The 19828-nt window shown below is 52.3% G+C and overlaps 1 protein-coding gene across 4 annotated transcripts in view; it reads left to right on the plus strand.

Moving 5' to 3' along the window:
* Positions 1 to 18336, plus strand: part of CTDSPL2 (CTD small phosphatase like 2) — a 65738-nt gene extending 47402 nt beyond the window's left edge. For 3 of the 4 annotated variants that reach the window (XM_029070578.2, XM_029070576.2, XM_029070575.1), the window contains exons 9-13: positions 8615 to 8677; positions 8775 to 8854; positions 12988 to 13114; positions 14949 to 15044; positions 16141 to 18336. In XM_029070578.2, coding sequence (XP_028926411.1) covers positions 8615 to 8677; positions 8775 to 8854; positions 12988 to 13114; positions 14949 to 15044; positions 16141 to 16206 — 432 coding nt within the window. In that variant the 3' untranslated portion in view covers positions 16207 to 18336. Of the gene's footprint in view, positions 1 to 8614; positions 8678 to 8774; positions 8855 to 9382; positions 9578 to 12987; positions 13115 to 14948; positions 15045 to 16140 lie in introns of those variants that run through there. The other variant, XM_039912847.1, reaches the window with a different exon arrangement.
* The last annotated feature ends 1492 nt before the right edge of the window (positions 18337 to 19828 follow it).

Below are 19828 nucleotides of genomic sequence, written 5' to 3' on the forward strand. Positions count from 1 at the left end.
GTTGAGATGTAGCCGGGCCGCCTGCCGTCGAATGTTATATTTTTTGAGTTGGTGTGGCCAACTCGCTGGGCTAGGTTCCCCTGAGGTTCAGTCCAGCAAGCTCCCTTTAAACAGGGAATGATGTCTTTTAAACTTTCAGTGGTGTTGTCTCCATCTGCTGGCAAAGAAGAAGTGTACACAAGGGTCTGAGATGAACTAGGAGAATTTGGAGAAACCACACTAGTAGGTAAGATATAACTTCTGTACTTCATAACTGAAAAAAAAAAAAAAAGCGGTCCACCCGCAGCAGAACGCCTTATCGAAGTGCTGTATGTACTCTCATATTATGTCAGAATCCGGCTCGGTCCTGGCTGGCGAAATGAAACGGTCTGATCCCCACTCGCAGTCCTAAATTCTGACCCCAGATCCGAGCCGGAAATTTGCGTAGCCCTCTTTGGGCCGTATACCTTGTGGTCTCCACGACTCCGACCTCGAGCGTTCCGGTGGCGGGCGAATTAGAGTGGGCCCAGTCGATTGGCTTCGGATACATCTACTTCTCCTCTCTGGTCCTCTCCCTCTCTCTCCAAGAGAAATCCCGCTTAAAACCTAATACAGCTAAATTAGACAATGAAGGCTTTTTTTTTTCTATGCGCTATGAGAGTATAAACAGTCCTACGCATTTTCCCTGCAAGTGCGTCGTCAGCGAAGCCCAATTCTCATCTAGTCCGTTAGCGAGAGAAACTTGGTGTGATTTGCTCCCCGGCTGTGGGATTTCTTCATTTGCGTTCCCCGAATCTCACCCTCTCCTGGCCTGGGGAGAGGTTCGGGGGGGGCTCTCACCGCGCGGTCAGAGTCGCCGGGCTCTGCCAGGGGTCCCAGAGGGTGTCCTCCTCCTCCTCTCCCCCCTTAACCTTCCCCTTCCCCATCCTGCAGATCAGAAGGGGTCTCCTTCACTGAGCATCTTGGTTTTGGCTAATGTCAACGTGGTTCCCCAGCCGACTGGCAGGTTAATAGATTGCCGTTGCTCTCCGAACCGAGGCCGAATCTGTGCGGCGTGGAACTGAGCTGCGTACGGCTTAGAGAGTGAGAGGCCTCCGGGACCCCTGTCAGCTCCAGGTCTGCTGCAAGCATTCGTTGCTGCCAGCTCGGGCCTCGGAGGCATCTTCAGGGGCCCCAAGGGAAGGAAACCCCGGGGCCGAGAGTCAAAGGGCCTGGATCTCGGGCCGAGTTCCGTCACCAGCCTCCTGAGTGACCTTGGGGATGCCACTTGGCCCCTCTGGGCCTCGGTTTCCCCTTGAGTCAAATGGAGATAATACCTGCCCTCTCCCTACCTCACAGGGATGTTGTGAGGACAAAAACGAAATGAGCAATGTGCAAGCGCTTTGAAACAGGAAAGTGTTTGACAGATTCAGGGTAGTAATGGAATTAGGTAAGCACTTGCTGTGTGCAGAGCACTGTACTGAGTGCTAAGAAAGGATACACAGGTGGGAATTGAACATGGTCCCTGTCCCCCAAGGGGCTCACAATCTAAAAGGGATGATTATTATGAGTATTATTTCTGCCAACAGACTCCCTGAGCTACAGTTAGAGTGAAAGAAAGACATTCCAAGTAGGAACTGCAGAAGTCGCAGGGTGGCTGGGGGGGCATACCAAAATCCCAAGAAGATTTCGTCGAAGTGGGTCCTTTTATGTTTGTTCTTTTGGGGGAAAAAAAATACGAGTATTTCTTCTGCAGTGCTATTCCGTAATCAGTGATTGGCAAATGTGCTCACTAAGAGTACTGGAGCAATTGGGTCCGGAGAAAAGTCTAAGCTTCATCCCAGAGCTCGCGTTGAATTCTTTATATTGATGTATTTTGGCACGTGTTGTCAGGAAATCCGTCTGGTGCTGTTACTCAGTTAAGAGGTGTCCACTGTATTTAGTTTCTGTTCCTGCAGATCCACCAATTCAAGACACTAGGGTCATCTCATTCCCTCTTCCATCCAGAAGATGACTTCTATCCACAAGCAGGACCGATTGAATCAAAAGACAGATTTTTCGCTCAGCCCCCGAGCTGAACAGCCTCCTCTCTGACCTTCCTCTGTCTCCCTCAAGATCTGGAACTCTCTGTATTTGGAAGATGTGCTAGCCACTCAGCCTGGCCCCGAGGCCAGTTGAACGAAGACCAACAGAAGACGGCCCGCCAAGCCTAAGAGCGGTGGCCGGCTCAGTCTCTAAAGTGTGTCAGGGCCATCAGTGATTTGGGCTCTTTGCTCCTCTAAGACTTTAGCCACTGGCTTCCTGAAGAGCAGTAAAAGCAGCATGCTCTGGGCCCAGCGTCTGGCTGTCCAGATTATCCAGTTGTGGTAAGCACCCTCCAGGAGAGACAGGATCCAGTAGGGTAGTTCTAAAGGACTCTCGGCAACTTGACCGTCCGTTTCTCTTAGAACAGGTCATTGGTTTCCGGGATGGCCGAGCCGAAGCAGGGGCCCGGGTGCCAGCCCCGCGGCCTTCGTCCTAGGGCACGTTGGCTCTCTGGGCCCCCGCCGGCGGCTCCTCACTGCCTCACGTCCTCCTGCCGTGGTAGAAGGCCTTTGGTCCTCATCTCCTCTCACAGCCTGGCCCAGAAGAGAGTCCTTGTTCTTTGTCTCCAAGAAGAGTGATCACTTCCCCGTAGACACTATAGAAACTCTAGGAGTTTGTGGCCCATGTTAGCACTCCAAGTGCAAATTGTGCTCTTTTGTGACGTACGTATAGATCGGTTGGGATGGTAGAAGTAGAGGGAAAGAGAGAGAGAGAGCCGGGTTACTGCCTTGAAGTTTTTTTTATCCACTAATACTCAAGGACCAAACTGTCTCTTTTCATGGGGACGTGCAGTGCAGAAGGACCGAGTCGTGGTTCCGGAGCTGGGCAGGGAAGTTTTCTAGCTAATTCTGAGGTCTGCCCAAGGGATTGGGTGATGTTGCTCTGGGTGTTTCCCGTAATGATTGGAAGTTGCACCTGAAATCTTGTTTCATCCTGTAGTACTTTTTTCTTCCTAAAGTTAGTGTGTGGATTTGCTCTTACAGGTTTTTCCCTGGGGTCCCATTCCTAGTGTGAGTCATTCTCTGCCAAGTCATTTTTGTTTCGAATTTTGGACAAGAGGGAGGTAGGCCCCCTAGTTGTCCCCATCAGAGATGAGAGTCCACACACTCCGTCCCCTTCACTAGAAAGTCTTTTGAAGCATATTTTAGCGAGGATTCCTGGGGACGCACATTCTCTTCTGACCCAGAAGCCAGCTCCATAGTGCCCGACCCATATTTGGGGATCTCAGGAGTTGTCTGGCTCGTGTGAAAGTGGAGATTTGATATTTTTCTTGGGCATTTTCTCACTTAGTGCTGCCTTTTAAAGGTTTTCGGGAAATGAGCCTTTCCCGTCCCACTTTCCAAATGGCCGTGCACCCCGATAGTAAGAGTGTGCTGTTTAGGTTGATGTTCTCACCTTCAAAGCAACCGTTTCAGCCACCTCTTCAAGGCCCAATTGGTAAAATGTGGTTTTCTTGGTCTTAGAAATGGTTTCTGAACCCCGCCACCCCCCGCATCACCACACATCTCAAAAGTCTCCCTCTTCTAGGCTGAGCTCCCGCAGCCCCGGCTGTTGCAGGGATTAGGGAGAGTGGGCCGTGAGAGCTTAGCTAGCCCTCCCAGGGCCTGAGATTTGGGGCGAGTGGCTTCATCCTGGTGGGAACACTCCAGGGCTGACACAATAGCGGAGGCCTTGCCCAGTCGCTTTCCTTACACTTCCCCCCTCCCTGTCTGGCTGTCCAGCAGACTCCTCCTGGGCCTCATGGTGGGGGGCAGTCTCCCAGGACTATCTTAAGTGCCCCTGAGATGGAAGAGCAAGTGGGGGAAGTGCCGAGACCAGGAAGGCCACTGTGCCGATGATAGTTGGAAGTTTCTGCCCAGTTTGTGCCAAAGAGCATCTCCGTGTCCCACGAGCTGAACCCACTCAGTCAGCTTCTCTTACGACCACTGGAACAACAAAGGAGAGTATGCTTTTGCTCCCTTTCTTTTCTATCCACTCTCATCAGTCTCTCCCAGCTCCCTCTTCCTTGCATCTGGGAGAAAACGCTGAGCCTGAACTCCCTTGCTCAAGAATAGCTCTACATTTTTCTTTTGGGACCGGCCAAACAGCTAGAAAGGATAGAAAGCCTTATGTGGAATTCCTTGCCACCAAAGCATTTGCTTTGAAAGTTTCTTGATCCTTGGTCTGTGACTGGTCCCTAGTCAAGTCACTCAGGATGTAGACGCTGTGTCCATTTGCAGCAACTCTCTTCCCAAATAGATGACGGTTGGATTCTGGAAGAGTCAGAGATCTCCTCTCGGTCACATCCTGCGAATGGCCCAAAGAACGCCCCAGCGGCTGGGACAGAGCCACCCTCCTCGCTCGCATTTCCCAGAGAGCCCGGCGGAACCTGGCGAGAGAGCTTTGGGCTTGAGAGACCCAAGCCCAAGGGTCCAAAAGCATTTGGGTTCGGCTATATGGGGAAGCAGCCTCCTCCATAGGGTCAGAGTTTTTGGAGGCCTCCCACTGCCTGCCTGGGGAGCGAGAGACCTGTGCCTGCTGGCGGAGAGCACCAGGAGTGCTGGAGGAATCCGGTTTCGGAACCAGGGGAGCCCAGCTGCCATTTTAATCACCGTTCTTCTTTGGCTGCAGCTCATCGCTGCTCCTTAACGCTGTTCTGATCCTCTTCCCCGACTTAATACCTGATTGACCTTTGGCATCCATCAGAGGATGGATATTTCATTCCTTCAGGGGTGCACAAAGGACTGTCCACATGACTTGGGAAAATTCAGCCTGGAAGAGGACTGACCAGGTCCCCGCCCTCCCGGAGTTCGCAGGCTAGTCGGGGAGCTCTTTTTCCTTGGAGGCTTGACTTCTTCAAAATTCCAAAATGGGCATTAGAGCCACCCCCCCCCCCCCCCCCCCAGTTCTAGGTTTGATGCTCCTGGCAGACATTTCTCAGTCTCCAGGAGCTCAGTGAATCGGTCATTCCAAGGAGTGTGTATCTAAACGCTTCCAAAATGGACAAATGGAAAGCGCAGGTTGCCCCTCTTCAGTTTTAACAGCCTCTGTCCTAGCTTCCATGGCCAGCTTCGAGGCACCTGACCTAAATGTAGCTTTTGGGACCTCCCTGAAGCTGTCCCCTGCCCCCTACCTGCTGTTGGCTCTCGTGATCAGACCAAAGGCCGCTCAGGGGCAAGGTAAGACAGAGGTAGGAATGAAGCTGCCCTTGTGCCCGTGGAGTTCTCCCTTAGGACCTGGGGAGATGGGGAAAAGTCTTCAGCTTGAGGCAGAAATGAAGTCACTCTCTGCCAGCTAGTCATCATTCCTTTTGGTCCCAGTTAGGGTGATGGTATTTCTTCAGCACCTGCTATGTGCCGGGCTAACCTCTGGGATAGATAGAAGGTAGTCAGATCAGTCACTCAGTGGTATTAATTGAGCGCCTTTGGGCAGAGAACTGTACTAAGCACTTGGGCGAGTACAGTACAACAGAGTTGGAAACGTTCCCTGCCCACAGCGAGCTCACAGTCTAGTGGGGGAGACAGACATGAATATAAATAAGCAAATTATATAATTTAAAGATATGTACAAAATTGCTGTGAGGGTGAGGAAGGGGCAAATAATTGTCTAAGGTCACAGATCGAAGTGTGTAGTCGATGCTGAAGGGAGACAGAGCCAGGGAAGTTCCAGAGGGCTTAATCGGGGAAGGCCTCCTGGAGGAGGTGTGACTTTAATGAGGCTGTGACGGTGGGGGTGTGGAGAAGGAAGGAGTTCGGGCTTGGACGAGGATGTGGGAAAGGGTCAGTGGGGAGGTAGATTAGTTTGGGGCACAGAGAGCAAGCTGGTGCCAGAGGGGTGGGATGGGCGGGATGGGCTGTCATAGGAGATCAGCGAGGTTAGGTGGAAGGGGGCGAGCTGATTAAGTGCTTTAAAATATGTTGGGAAGGATGCGGATGTGGATGGGCAGCCGTTGGAGGCTCTCGAGTTGTGGGGAGACGTGGACTGAATGTTATTTTAGGAGAAAGTAGGAGAATGAAATGTGGTCTGGAGTCGGGAGAGAGAGCAAGCCAGACAAGACAGCAAGCGGTCAGCAAGGAGGCTGATAGATTAATTAAGGCAGGATAGGATAAGTGCTTGGATTAATGTGGTAGCAGATTGGGTGGAGAGGAAAGGGTGGATTTTAGCGATGTTCTTGTGGTGGAACTGACAGCATTTGGTGACAGATTGAATATGTGGGTGGAATGAGAGAGATGAGTCAAGGACAATGCCAAGGTTACAGGCTTGTGAGAAAGGAGAGTGGTATTGTCTACAGTGATGGGAAAGACAAGGGGATGGCAGCTTTTTGGTGGAAGGAGTTCAGTTTTGGACATGCGAAGTTTGAGGTGTCAGCGGGACCTCCAGGTAGAGATGTCCTGAAGGCGGGAGGAAATGGGAGATTGCAGAGAAGGGGAGAGGTTAGGGCTGGACCTGTAGATTTGGGAATCATCTGCATGGACCTGGTTGTTGAAGCCCTGGGATCAAATGAGTTCTCCAAGGGAGTGGATACAGATGGAAAAGAGAAGGGGACCTAGAAGTGAGTCCTGAGGGACCCCCCACTTTAAGAGGGTGGGAGGCAGAGGAGGAACCTGCAAAAGAGACTGAGGCGGAACAATCAGAGAGACAGGAGGAGAATCAAGAGAGGAAGGTGTCAGAGAAGCCAAGGTTGGATGAAGTTTTGAGTAGAAGGGTGTGGTCTACAGTGTCGAAGGTAGCTGAGAGATCGAGGAAGATTTGGTTAGGGTACAGACCGTTGGATTTGGCAAGGTGGTTATTGAAGACTGGATATGGTCCTTGGCTTTCAGTCCAAGGAAGGAGGACAACCGGTATTTTTATCCTCATTTTACAGATGAGGAGATGGAGGCACAGAGACGTTCAGCCGTTAGCCATGATTTTTCAAAGGGATTTTTCAATTCCAAGACAAAGCAGCAAACACAATATAACCGAAGAGAGGTAGCAAGAGATGAAATCCCCATCCGGAGCAAGGAGAGAGAGAGAGAATGCAGTCACCAAATGGGAAGATTAATGCCGGAGCAGGCCTCCCCGTTCCCGGTGGGCTCTTGGCCGACGGCAGTACCACCCCTAAACCCAAAGCATTCTTCATTCCTGGTGGAAAGGACCCGAGCAATTTCCCATTTCGAAATGGCAGTTTACGCCCAAGAGATTTTTGTGAGGTGCCAGAAAGACATTTTGGGATCTTCCTCAGAAAGGTTCTGTGCGGCGTCAGTGTTTTCAGGACAAGCCTCTGCCCAGCCAGTAAGGCCTCTGGTGATGCTGAGGAGGCTCCTATCCCCACCGCTGGCACCATTATTCCTCTGAGCATGTGGGGGAGTCCTTTGTTCCTTCGATGATAGCATACTCCAGGGTTGAGGGGACCACCTTCACAGGCTGGCTGGGTCCCTCCCCATCTGTCTGTTGGAATAGGGGTTCTGGGTTAGAGCTGAATAGATTCACCAGCTGCTTGAGTGCTTGCCATGGTGGGAAGGGCTCATGGCCATGGTGGTTCTCTCTCAGCCGTACAGGGTTATGAGCCATGTGTTTGGCAAAGCCAAATGGAGCGGGGCACAGAAATGTTCTCTCTGGGCTTCTAGGGAGATGTGGGTTCTCTCTCGCTCCTCCCTCCATCTCGGTTGGGGGGGGTGGGCAGGAAAACACCTTGTCCGGGGCCTCAGAACCCAAAGGGAACATGGGACCCGGCTTTCCGGCCCATTTTCCCTAAACCTCCCCACCACCCCTCCGCCTCTGGGCCCCGGCTGCCTTAATGTCTTGGGACAGGGAGACAAGTGGGAAGGAGATGTGTAAGGCTACTACTGGAGACCTGTCCTTTCTCCCATCTCCCCTTGGGGATTTTTAAGAACTTGAAGAGAGAATGACTGATCTGCGGCTTTTCCTCAACCTGGAGTGGTTAAGTCGTGTTTGGGTGGAGAGCACCTCCGAACTGAGAAGTTTTAGGAAGGCCCAGCTTAGTTTATGAACAGCCTTGCCAATCTCAGACCTCCCCCACCTTCCTAGACCCCGCAACTGTAGCCGTCTGACAGACGTGGGCTGACAGACGTGGGCTGGCAGGCGACCGTCGAGAAATCCTGAATCATTGAGGAAGGTCACCGAGGCAGGTCAGATCAGCTAGAGGTGGTGGACATGCAGAGATAGCCTATTAATTGGATGGACTCAGCCTGGCTAGAAGATGGACCCGACGGGTGGTGGATCCAAAGCCAGGGCAGGGATGGGGCTGGTTGTTTGGGGGGAGTCCCAGTTTGGGCTCTCGTGGTTCTGGCGTTCCATACCAGATAAAGTTGGATTACGTGACGTGCGGCTCGTTTAACTGCTGGCGGAAGGACGATCACAGATGGGACTCTTTTGAGTCACCCCTCCATGAAAGACGCTAATTTAACCTCGTACCATGTACGACTGTCTAGTACCATGTTTCATTATGCTTAACCACGAGCTCCTCTAAGTACTCAGCACAGATTAACCCGAGCTAGAGCCCAGTGTTTCTACAACGAAGCGGTGTTGATTCTCTGTTCCCTGTGCTTGTTGTGTATGTTTGTTTTGTTTAAACCTATCTCGTGTCATTTAGGTTTATGTGCGATTACGGCCGTTCTTCCGAGAATTCCTGGAACGCATGTCTCAGATTTATGAGGTAAAGATTCCTAAGAAAATGACACCCGCCTTTATTTTATTTAATTCAGTATATTAGACCGTGTATAATGATTACTTCTTTTCCCCTGAATTTGTAGATCATTCTTTTTACTGCTTCTAAGAAGGTGTATGCAGACAAGTTACTGAACATACTAGACCCTAAAAAGCAGCTGGTCAGGTAAATTCCATTAAAAAATTAGTGGATATGTCTGTCACACTTATCTATGGAATTACTTTGAAAAAGTCGGTGATCCTGTCTCCTCTTTGAATGGCACGTGAGGCGGGCAACGGAGAGGGATTTGGTGCGCGTGTGGAGCAGATGGGAAAAACGGAACCGGAAGGACCCCCGGGCTCCTCTTCTGGGGATCGTGGCCAGCTTTCTGCCAGAGCACACGGATCTCTGTGGGGGCAGGGAAGGGTGCGGTGGGGGAGGAAGGGAGGGCTCCTTTTCCTGGGCACCTTGTGATTCCAGCAGCTCTCTGTGCCTAAGGGATTAGTGCAGGGCCCGCCGTTTGGGGAGGGTCTTTGAGAGATGTGAAGCTTCCCGGGAGGACATTCCCAGTTCGGCCTACATCAGTCGATCAAGAGTGTGTTTTGTGTGTAGAGAGCACTGCTCCAGGAGCTCAGGAGCATGTGGTGAGAATTTGTAGACAGGGTGCCCGCCCTCAGGGTGCTGGGGAGACTTACATTAAACTTACATTTACAGAGAGGAGGAAGAAGGAAAACAGGATGTGTAGGTGAGTGAGTGCTGAAGAAGTGGGCTGTACTTGTAAGACGTAGCTCCGGAGGTGCTGCAGGCGGTTGTGAGCTCACAAGTGAGTAGCTGGTGCAGAACTGCCAAGATGTCAGTTGGAGAGGATATGAGCCGGGGAGGAGAAAGGACCCAAGGAAGATCTCCTGGAGGAGGCGTGAGTTCAGAAGGGCTTGACAAAAGGGGATAGGTGGAGTTGGTTGAGTTTGGAGGGTGGGGAGTCGTCCCGGGAACGACAGAAGGAGTGAGCACAGAGTCGGAGGCGGGATAGATGAGAACGAGGCACAGCGGGTAGGTTGGCTTGTGAGGACCAAGCTGGGATATAAGTGGGACAGGAGAGTGGTCAGGTAGGAGGGACAGAGCGGATGGAGTACCTTGGCACCAGTGGGTAGGAGTTTTTGGACGGTTTTGAGGAGAGGAAAAGCTGTGAGCAGAAAGACGATCATCACTTGGGGTGAAGCTTTATTTCTTGGTGTCATTGGGTGCCATGGCATCAGACAGTGCTGAACACCTATCCGTGGCTTCGGTGGGGCCGCCGCCTTCCCCGAGTCGGCAGGTGCGGGAGTTCCGAGTTAGTTATGGGGCCGGGCAGAGCCACCCAACTGGCCGTGGGAGCTGCTCCGAGCCTCGGCCTTGGCTTGGGTGGCGTCATGCTCTGAGAACTTAAGGTCCTGGGAAACTGATGTCTGAGGCACTTCAGTTTGGGTCCCGGCCCCCAGACCCGTCTGACGGGAGTCCTGGTGAGGTGGCCAATATCTAGGGAATGGAGGCTTCAGGTTCGAAAACCAGTTATCATTCAGGAGGTAAATATCAAATCAGATTTTTGCCGGCGGGGGGGGGGTGGGGGGGGGGTTGGGGAAAAAATGACCCAGTTTAAATTTCCAGAATTTGGGATTTGATTTTGGCCTTATTTTTGTCATTTGACGGATGACAATATCCGTATGTGATAAGGGTGTGTTTAGTAAGGGTGACTCTTGCCCGGCCTTTGCCAGAGATTGAGGCGAAGGGAAATCCCCTGGGAAAAACCACTCCCCTCTCCAGGTAGCGTTTTCCAAAAAAACGAGCCGAGCCCCAGCCGAGGGTGGGAGCTTATGAGTGGTTTGTGTTGGTAGGGAAGGAAGGGCCGAGATAAACAGAACCGGGATCTTAAAAAGTAAATTTTCTTCAAGTGTTGCCCCTTGGGATGTGAAAGCGAGATTGGGTAACACCCTATCAACCCATACCGTGTTTGCCTACCTGCCTACATGCCTCCCACCGACTCCTCTGGTACAGGAGTGCTCGGGGGTAGCCCCCGTGACCGAGAAGGGAGCTCTTCATTCCCTCGTCAAATTCGGGTGGCATGAATGAACCGTTAGCCTCATTTCCCTTCTGAAACGTTTTCCTTAGAATGGCTTAGTGGCAGTGGTGCTAAGCAGGCAAATGGTCCACATTCTTGGCAGGTGGAAGGAGGGAAGGAGGAAGGGAAGGAGGGGACGGGCCCCTCCTGCAGGAGTGAGGTGTTGACCGAGCTTGGTTGGCGTGCCCAGCTATCCCCTTTGCTGATTTGAGAGCCACCCAGCCCCGTTAATGATGCCGGGACCCGGGCCTGTACCCGCTGCCCATGCCCCCAAGTAGCGCATTCTTTGGCTCCGGCGGCGGCACTTGCTGCCGCCGCAACCCAAGATCCCAGGCCGCGTCAAGAGGTGTGGAAGCACCGGCTGTCTTGTAGCCCTTCCTCCCTAGTGGGCCAAACTCTGCCCCACCAGCGGAGCCGAACCGGAGTCGGGACGCGCCCAGTCCGGCCCAGGGGTTGGCAGCGGAACCGCCTCAAGGGACTGGACGGAGGAGGAGCTTCCCCGTCCCAGGCACAGTTGGGCTCAGTGCCCCGCCCCACAGCTTCTCCCGCTCCAGACTAGCGCTCGCCGCCACGGATGGGGCCGGATGGTCAGGCGGTATGGGTCCAGGTTCCTTGTGGCTGATGGGCCCCAGTGGCCAATGCCGAGAAGGAAGCTACACGGCTTTTCCCCCAGCCACGGTGGACAGCATATTGTGAAACCACCCCTCTCCTAAGCACGAACCCTTGCTTAGCCATTCCCAGCTGTTACAACGGATGTCTTTTCGTTGTCTCACGCTGGAAAACCTGACCTATCGGATTTACACAGCCGGTTGGAGGCCTGCTGTTCCAAATCCAAAAAGCTGTTTGCTTCTTTTTACCTGCAATAGTTATTGGACTGTGTCCAACCTGATTTGCTCGTATCCACATCAGTACTTAGTATAGTGCCTGGCACATAGTAAGCACTTAAGAAATACTATATTATTATTAGTATTATTCCCAAAGTTCTTGCGTAGAATCAATGGAGTGTCCACCAGCGGAGAAGAGTGGCGGGGAAGAGTGGAGGAGGGCCTCCGGGGGAGGAGGATCTGGGCTGAAAGAGCCAGCTTGACGTAGCAGCAGTGAGGCCTCTGGAGCATCTATTTTGTGTGGGGTGAAGGGTGTCCGGCAGGTGGGGGAGGTGGGGACCTCAGTAATGCAACATCCCTCTTTGCTGGTGGGAGTGATCTGACACCATGGATATCATGTACTAGGGTTAAGGACAAAGTTAAGTGGCCCCTGCTTAGGGAAGGTGGCGACCTGCTCCTTTGAATGATTCCACCAGCGTCTCACGGGGCTAGGCCAGGAGCGAGGACGCCAGCCTCCACGGAGGCTAGAGCCCAAGGGAGGTGGTGAATGCTCAGCATGCCTGCTTTCCTACTCATTCAGCCTCCTCCAGCAAATTGCTGCTACTTCAGTCTGAACCTGAAAAGATTTGAGTTGTTCCCTGGCGCTACCCGGTTTTCCCGTAATTATACAGACGAAGCCAGAAATGACAGAGGCAGGGGAATTGAGGGAGAGTTGGACTTGGGGAGTGTTTTGGCTTGAGGCTTTACCTTGCAGTCAGAAGGGAGAATTTTAAAACGTTTTTCTTTCAGTGCCAACCCAGAAAATGTTCTTTGCCTGTTTCTCATGCCGGTGGGGCTCAGGGCCAGGCCCGCTAGGGCTGTCAGCTCTGCTGGTTAGAGCAAGCCTGGGGGCCAGCAGGAAGCCTGGTCGCAGGGCTGGGCAAGTCAATCAATTAATCAGTCGTATTTATTGAGCGCTTACTGTGTGCAGAGCACTGTACTAAGCGCTTGGGAGAGGACAGTGTAACAGAATGGGTAGAATCGTTCCCCACCCACACCCTGGCTCACTGTAAGGCTGGGGCAGGGCCCTCGCCCTCTTTGAGCCCATTGATCCAGTGGGAAGATTGGCCAGAAAGCCGGACCTTGCCGGTGGCCACCTGCTACTCCGGACTGGGCTTTCTGGGGTAAAGAAGTGAAAAATGGCATTTATGGAGCCCTCGTAAGGGCTTGGGACCCTTTCGCTGCCCTAGGACAAGCTGACAGAAGGTGGGAGAGGGCTGACCCCGTCTGACTCGGAGCCCTGGGTCTTTACACGACAAGGCAGAGTTGGACCCTTAAGTCAGCGCGGATGGGGGGGTGGTCTCGATGTTCAGAGCCTTTCCCTAAGTTTTCTGATAGATTTGTTTATTGTTCCCACCTAGGCACCGACTTTTCCGGGAGCATTGTGTCTGTGTACAAGGGAACTACATAAAAGACTTAAATATCCTCGGAAGAGATCTTTCAAAAACGATCATAATCGACAATTCACCACAAGCCTTCGCATATCAGGTGGGTGGAGAGTCTGCGCTCTCAAACAGGGGGCCTAGCCACAGCCAGGCGGGGCAGGAAACTGACATCGCAAGGATAGGGATGGCCTGGATTGGGGCTTCCACCCCATGGTCCCATGATGGACAGGGTGGCTAGACCAAGACAGTTCCCGGGGACCCGACTCAACTCAGACCGGACAAAGAGAGGGAGTCCTAAAAAGCAGAAGTGAGAGGAAAGGAAATGAGGACCGCTTCTTTCACTGACTCTTCAGGTTGACGTTTCTTCCGCTTGAGGCGACGTTACGAGGGTTTAGTTCATCACTATGAACGGATGTTGGGAGCTCGGAGGCGGCTGCCTCCCCTTGTCTGTTAGAGTGGGCCCAGTAGTCCCGGTGGCTGGTCCTCATGGGGGATTCTGGATGCCCAGAACCACTTTGTTGAGCCAGTGGTCAGCCCTTTCGAGGTGTGTGTACATCCTCCCTCTGAATCACTTCCCCCGAAATCCTCCTAAACCTGAGGCCGAGGCCTTTTGTCTCATTTGCCACTCGGGCTGCTGTGGGGTTGGCTTTTTTTGGCCAGATGCTCCTCTCCTCAATTCCCTTCTACCAAGCGGTTCAGGGGAATGAGGCTTTGGCCCCGATATTGTCTGGTTGATGTCTTTCCCCCGTGTCTGTCTCTGTCCTTTGCCCGCCGACCCAATCTCCCCCCCGGCATCTCCAGGGTTATGCCAGTCCCGACCCACTCTGAGGATCTGGTAGAGTCGGGGTTGCCTGTTTACCCCACATGCCTTCCCTTCCTAAACTGGCTAGTCTCACCATGGGAGCAGAGTTTCCAGGTGGCAGGGGACTTCTCGTCCCCACTATGCCTCCTTCCCTCAGTCCCCTATATCTGGTACAGATCCAGTTAGTGAGAAGGAGCCATACACTAGTATTTGACGATTCATGGGTATGTAGGGGACTGGAGGGGAGGGGAGGGGAGATCACCTCCTCTCCCTCCTTCCCAGTGTACATTTGAGGAGCAGTGGGGCCCCGGAGACAGCCAGCTGTCACTGGTTCACCTTTTGGACAGCCCCGAAACCCATTTGACCAATTTTAACGGCCTCCAACCTTTGTTCGTCAGTCTCATCTTCTGCCAAGAGAGAAGATGTTTCCCACTTGGCTCATGTGAAAATGTGTCCCTGGTTTTGCCTTTTTGAGAGGCCTTTCTGGAAACTAGTGCAGTTTAGGGTCTGGGCAAGGTATAATTCTGAGCCGACTGATTGTGCCACAAACCAGAGAAGCAACGTGGCCCAGTACATAGAGCACAGACCTGGGACTCAGGAGGACCTGGGTTCTAATCCCGGCTCCTCCACTTCTCTGCTGTGTGCCTTGGTGACCACACCTGTGAAATGGGGATAAAGATTGTGAGCCCCATGTGGAACAGGGACTGGGTCCATCCTGATTATCTTGTATCTAGTGCTTAGTTGAGTGCCTGGCACCTTGTAAGGGCTTAAGAAATATCATTATGGGGAACGGGACCAAAAACCCATAAATCTCTTGATTCGTCTTTGACTAATAGCATCACAACTGTGCCTTTGGTTAAGCACTTATAATGTCACTCATTCAGTTGTATTTATTAAGCACTTACTGTGCAGAGCACTGTGCTAAGCGCTTGGGAAAGTACAATACAACAATAAACGGTGACATTCCCTGCCCTCCTGGGATAGATAAAAGCCCGTGGTTGGTATTGGCGACGCCGTTTTACAGGAAAGGGAGCTCAGCCTATTCTGGGCACCTGCCCCTTCCCATTCGTCCTTCCAAGACAGGTATCTGCCAGGGTAGCCTCACATCTGTATGTTGTGTTTTTCCTCCATTTAGCTTTCCAACGGAATCCCTATTGAGAGCTGGTTCATGGATAAGAACGATAACGAGCTACTGAAGTTGATTCCCTTTCTGGAGAAGCTCGTAGAGCTGGTGAGCATCGTGGCCTTTCATTCCCATTCTCGTAGCGTTGCTCCGCTCCCCCGACCGGGCCCTCTGGGGCCGTGCTCAGAGTCCCGCCTCCATGGGTCGCCCCTGCTCAGAGCCCCACCTCCAAGGGGCCAGGAGCACGGATGAATCACCAGAAACCATTTCCAAATGGGGTGAATGCAGGGGAACACGCTGCCAGAGAGGGCTGGACTAGGTGGTCTTACAGTTGGACTCGTTGAACTTCAAACCATTGCAATTGGCTGTGCTTCACCGAGGGAGAGTCGAGGCTCGTTTCCCCTCGGCACTGACCTCCGGGGTCTGAGGCCTGCTCGGCAGTGGCCGGCAAGGCGGGGCTCGCCAGCCGGACGTGGCTTGAGCCAAGGTGGGCGAGGGGGCAGAGGGATGAGAAATCAGGGCTGTCAGTCACCTTTGAGGCCCATGGGCAAATATTTCCCTGAAGTGAATCTCCAGCCTGATTGCCCTAGCTGTGACCTGGCCCTTGGGGAGCAGGGTCACCCCCCGGCCCAGCGGAGCCTATGCCAAGCGCTGCTGTGGGGTATGGTGGGCGGGCCTGCGCTTTCGAGTCCGTAGTTACGGGATAATGGGTTTCTTCCCCCCGGTTGCGGTGGGGAGGCTCGGCAATGCTCTGTTGTCTGGGTTTGGCACTAAGATTCCCCTATGCCAGCATGGGAGACGATTTCAGTGCCTACCGAGTTGTGCAAAACCGAAGCACGTCATCTCCAGAAAGCCTCGGCCCCTTCCCTTGGCCCTCGGCTGTCGCTGTTTTACCCTTTTAACGAGGGACACGAATCCTTTTGTCAGTGCAGCACCGAGCGGGCCAGCTTCAGGGGACCCAGTGAGCACCGGAAAGCGTAATGGTCTTTGACCCCACCCCCAGTTGTCCCCATGTTGGCGGTCAGGTGGGGGACCTGATCCCGGAAGGGCCTCGGGAGCCAGGGGCTGCGTGCTCCGTTCTGGAGCCTCCTGAGCCTCCGTGCCCTCCCCCAAGGAAACACGAGTTCCCGGGGCCTCCGGGGCGGGAAGCGGGGCTCCTCGGGGCTGGAGTGTGGTCGTAACCAGTTGGTTTTGTCTCCCACAGAACGAGGACGTCCGGCCTCACATCAGAGACAGATTCCGCTTGCATGATCTGTTGCCCCCAGACTAAAACCCAGGCCTCTTGTCACATCACTGAAGGGGGAGAAAATGCGGGACCCTCTGGGACTGAAAGAAAAACATTGCCATTACTGTTGAAATTTTGCATTTTTGTACCCCGCCTTGCTTTTCTTATCTTTGGGGCCCAACAATAATCCAGGGTTCCGGAGAGAAACTTTCTAGATCTCAGCCCGAATACAGCCAAGTAGGTAGGCGAGAACAGAAGAGTCTGTAGAACTAGTGCAACTCCAGTGCAACTTTTATATGTCCGGGACATCTGCAGGTTATAAAGAGTTCTGTTTCTGCCACCAGCAGTTTGACCTGTCCAAACACAGGATTTTCTGAAAACAACAGAGCCGAAAATGGACTTGGGTTTTCTCTCTGTTTGGTGCTCCAAGTGGGTTCGTCGCCACTTTTCGGTTACTTTAAGATTCTCATTTCAACAGGAATGGCCAGTAAAAGCTGTTTTATTTTTCCTGTTAAGGTTTATAACCTTTTTACACTTTTGACCTGTATTAGGCTAGGATTTCATTATGCATTCCTTTCTCGTCGAGGCGCTTCATAGTTCTCTGGAAAGAGCCCCGTTTTAGTTTTCTCTTATCCGACGGAATGGCCGTTTTCCTGCTTCGTCTGCCTGCATACTGTATATTTGTTTCAGAGTACTCTCTAGTTTTAGTCCATGTAAGTTTCATTTAAAAAAAACTCTGCATTTATCTATTTTTTTCCGCTCCCCTCCCGACCTCCCCCCCCCCCCCCCCCCCCCCGCCATGCTCCTCTTCTCCTCTCCCCTCCACCGCCCCCTCACCGGTAATCTTCTACCGCAGTAGGAGTCTTTTCAAAAACTCAAGCGACTGGGTAGGTAGGACTGTACGAACGACCGACGCTCAAAAGGTTTAGACCATTGTGATGGCAGGTATTCCCGACCCGGAAAAAAAAAAACACAAAAAAAAGAAAAAACAAAAATCTCTGGCCGCAGCACCTCCATTCGCCTGACAAGACGTTACCTCAGACTCCACCGCACGTGCGCATCTTGGAGGAGGATGAGCTTGGTCCTGTTGGGCGTGATGTCACGTGGTTCCCGCCACCTTCAGATTTCCTCTGGGAGGGAAGTATTCTGCACAGGTGGCTCAGTATTCTCTCTCTGGCGGGCGGCGGGGGGCCGGCGGGTCCCCCGCTCCGCCCCGGATCACAATCAATCTGCCCTCCAGGGCGCGGCCCTGGGGTGGGGGCCCGGGTGTGGGGTTTCGGGGTGGGGGGAAGGGCCCGGCGGGGGGGCCGACACACGATCATAGTGGTTTTCTAGGCTCTCCGGAAATGGTCTCCGGGCCTTGGTTCTCTAATGCAGCGGCCAGAAGAGGTGGATATTTTTATAACGGGCTGTGTGTCCTCTCCTTTTCAGGAGACTTTTTATGGAAGGTAGAATTTGTACAAGTTTAGCGTGCTTTGCCTCTCGACTGCATTACCACACCACTGGCTCAGACTGTTTTGTGTAAAGGATGTCAAAGGACGGCACTTTTTCTAAAGAGAAGTTTGATATTTTGTATGCTTGTTAAGAAAGTACAGTATTGGAAAATTAAAGGTGGACAACTGATCATTGAGAAGTATGTCGATTAATTTTTTATGTATATTACCTGTTGTACAACTTTATTGTACAAATTACATGCAGCTTCATTTTCCAATGAGTCCTTAAAATAAGGAGAATCTTTTTAGGAAAACACTTAATTTTTGTATTTTTGATTTTAAAAGGCATGAGTTATGTCAATTTTTCAGTGTATTAATGAAGATTTTAACTTTTCATCAGGTTGAGTGTTTTCTTACTCTATTCTCTGTTGTGTGTGTAGTTAGCTCATTGTGTCGCTGAACTGTTTAAAGATTTAGCATGTAGAGCGGGCCTGCTTTGTGGAAAATCCTGATTCATTAAAAGTAGTCGTGGCAGATTTTCTGCAGAAAAGTGAGAGCATTTGCAATTCGGAAAACCAATTTTTTTTGTATTTAAAGAAAGGTATTTTGCTTGCAGGAAAAATACTACAGATTCATTTTAATGAGAATCTTAGAAATGTATTTATCTCTAGGGCATCTGGACATCTTTACGCTGTTTGTCTTCTGTCTTTGTTGAAATAAAATGTACATAACGTCGCCTTAAGAGAATCTTTGGCGCAAAAGTGTGGCTCTGGCCGTGTCCCCGCCCCCCCCCACCCCCCCCACCCCGGTTCTAGAGCGGCCCGCACTCTGCGCGTCTTACCCCGTCTTCCCCGTGGCTTCCGAAGCGGCTCTCCGGGTCCCGGCTCGGGAGTGAGACTGGTGACACAGACCAGTGGCGGGGGAGAGGGCGGAGCGGAGCCTGTGCATCACTCCCATCCCTCTCCCTCCCACCCAGGCCTCCTTGGGTCAGGCAGATCTCGCTTCGATACTTGCATCCTAGCCGGAGGGCACAGCCGGCTTTAGGGGAGGCCTAGATTAGCTCCGGCTGTCCTCGGGCCGGGGTTCGGGGGGCCCGAGAGCCGGCTCTGCCCTGGACCTGCCCTGGACCGTGGAGGGTCTGACTTTGGTCTAGAGGCTCCGCAGAGGCAACGAACCTGAGCCCTTTGAAGTTTCAAACTGCTCTGGTCCTTCCTCTTCTCCGTAGAATTTGCTTCGACCCGGTCAGATGGAAAGAATGTGGTCGGATGGAAAGTGGTTTTTCTCCCCAGGCCTCACCCCGCTGGAGAAGCAGATGGTGGAGTGGAGAGAGCACGGGCCTGGGAGTCAGAAGGTCATGGTAATCCCAGCTCCACCAATTTGTCTAATGTGTGGAGAAGTCACTTCACTTCTCTGTGCCCGTTTCCTCATCTGGAAAATGAGGATTGAGACTGTAGGCCCCGTGTGGGACAGGGACTGTGTTCAACCCGATCTGCTTGTATCCACCCCAGCGCTTAGTACGGTGCTTAGCACATAGTAAGCGCTTAACAAATACCACAATTACTATTATCGCTATTGCCATTTCAGCTCGAGTGGCACAAATTCTGATTCCTCGGACCATCTAAAATCCTTTAACCCCCGCCTTCCCTTGCTCTGAGCGATGGCTGAGGGACCTCGGGCAACTGCTCTTATCTACCTCGCTTATCTCCAGAGACAGGCTCAGCCAGCCTTGCAGTGGTGGGCCCGAGTTGGTCAGTCATTGGACTCGTGATACTGCAGCAGGAGAAAAAGACATTAACCCCCACCCTCAAGAAGCTCAATCTCGAGAGAGACACAAATACACCGTCCTAAGTACAGCCAGGCACATTTCTGGGCAACTGAGTTGTGTTCTTCGAAAATGTGGAGGTGTTGTGGGGTGGGTTTTCCCAAAGGCTTACTTAGGGTCGGAGTATTATCATTATTGCTATTATTGTGATATTTGCTAAGCGCTTTACAGTGTATCAAGTGCTGCAATAAACGCTGGGGTGGAGACAGTGGGATCTGATCAAATACGATTGGACGAATGAATGAATCCAGCCCTCACCCCACTTGGGACTCACAGTCTAATTAGGAGAGAGAACAGAGTATTTCAGTCATCTTACAAAGGAGGAAAACGGAGGCCCAGAGAAATGATTTTCCCGAGGTCAGGCAGCAGACGAGTGGGGGGGGCCAGGATTAGAACCCAGGTCCCGACTCCC

Source organism: Ornithorhynchus anatinus, chromosome 8 (assembly GCF_004115215.2).
Source record: "Ornithorhynchus anatinus isolate Pmale09 chromosome 8, mOrnAna1.pri.v4, whole genome shotgun sequence".
Taxonomy (NCBI): domain Eukaryota; kingdom Metazoa; phylum Chordata; class Mammalia; order Monotremata; family Ornithorhynchidae; genus Ornithorhynchus; species Ornithorhynchus anatinus.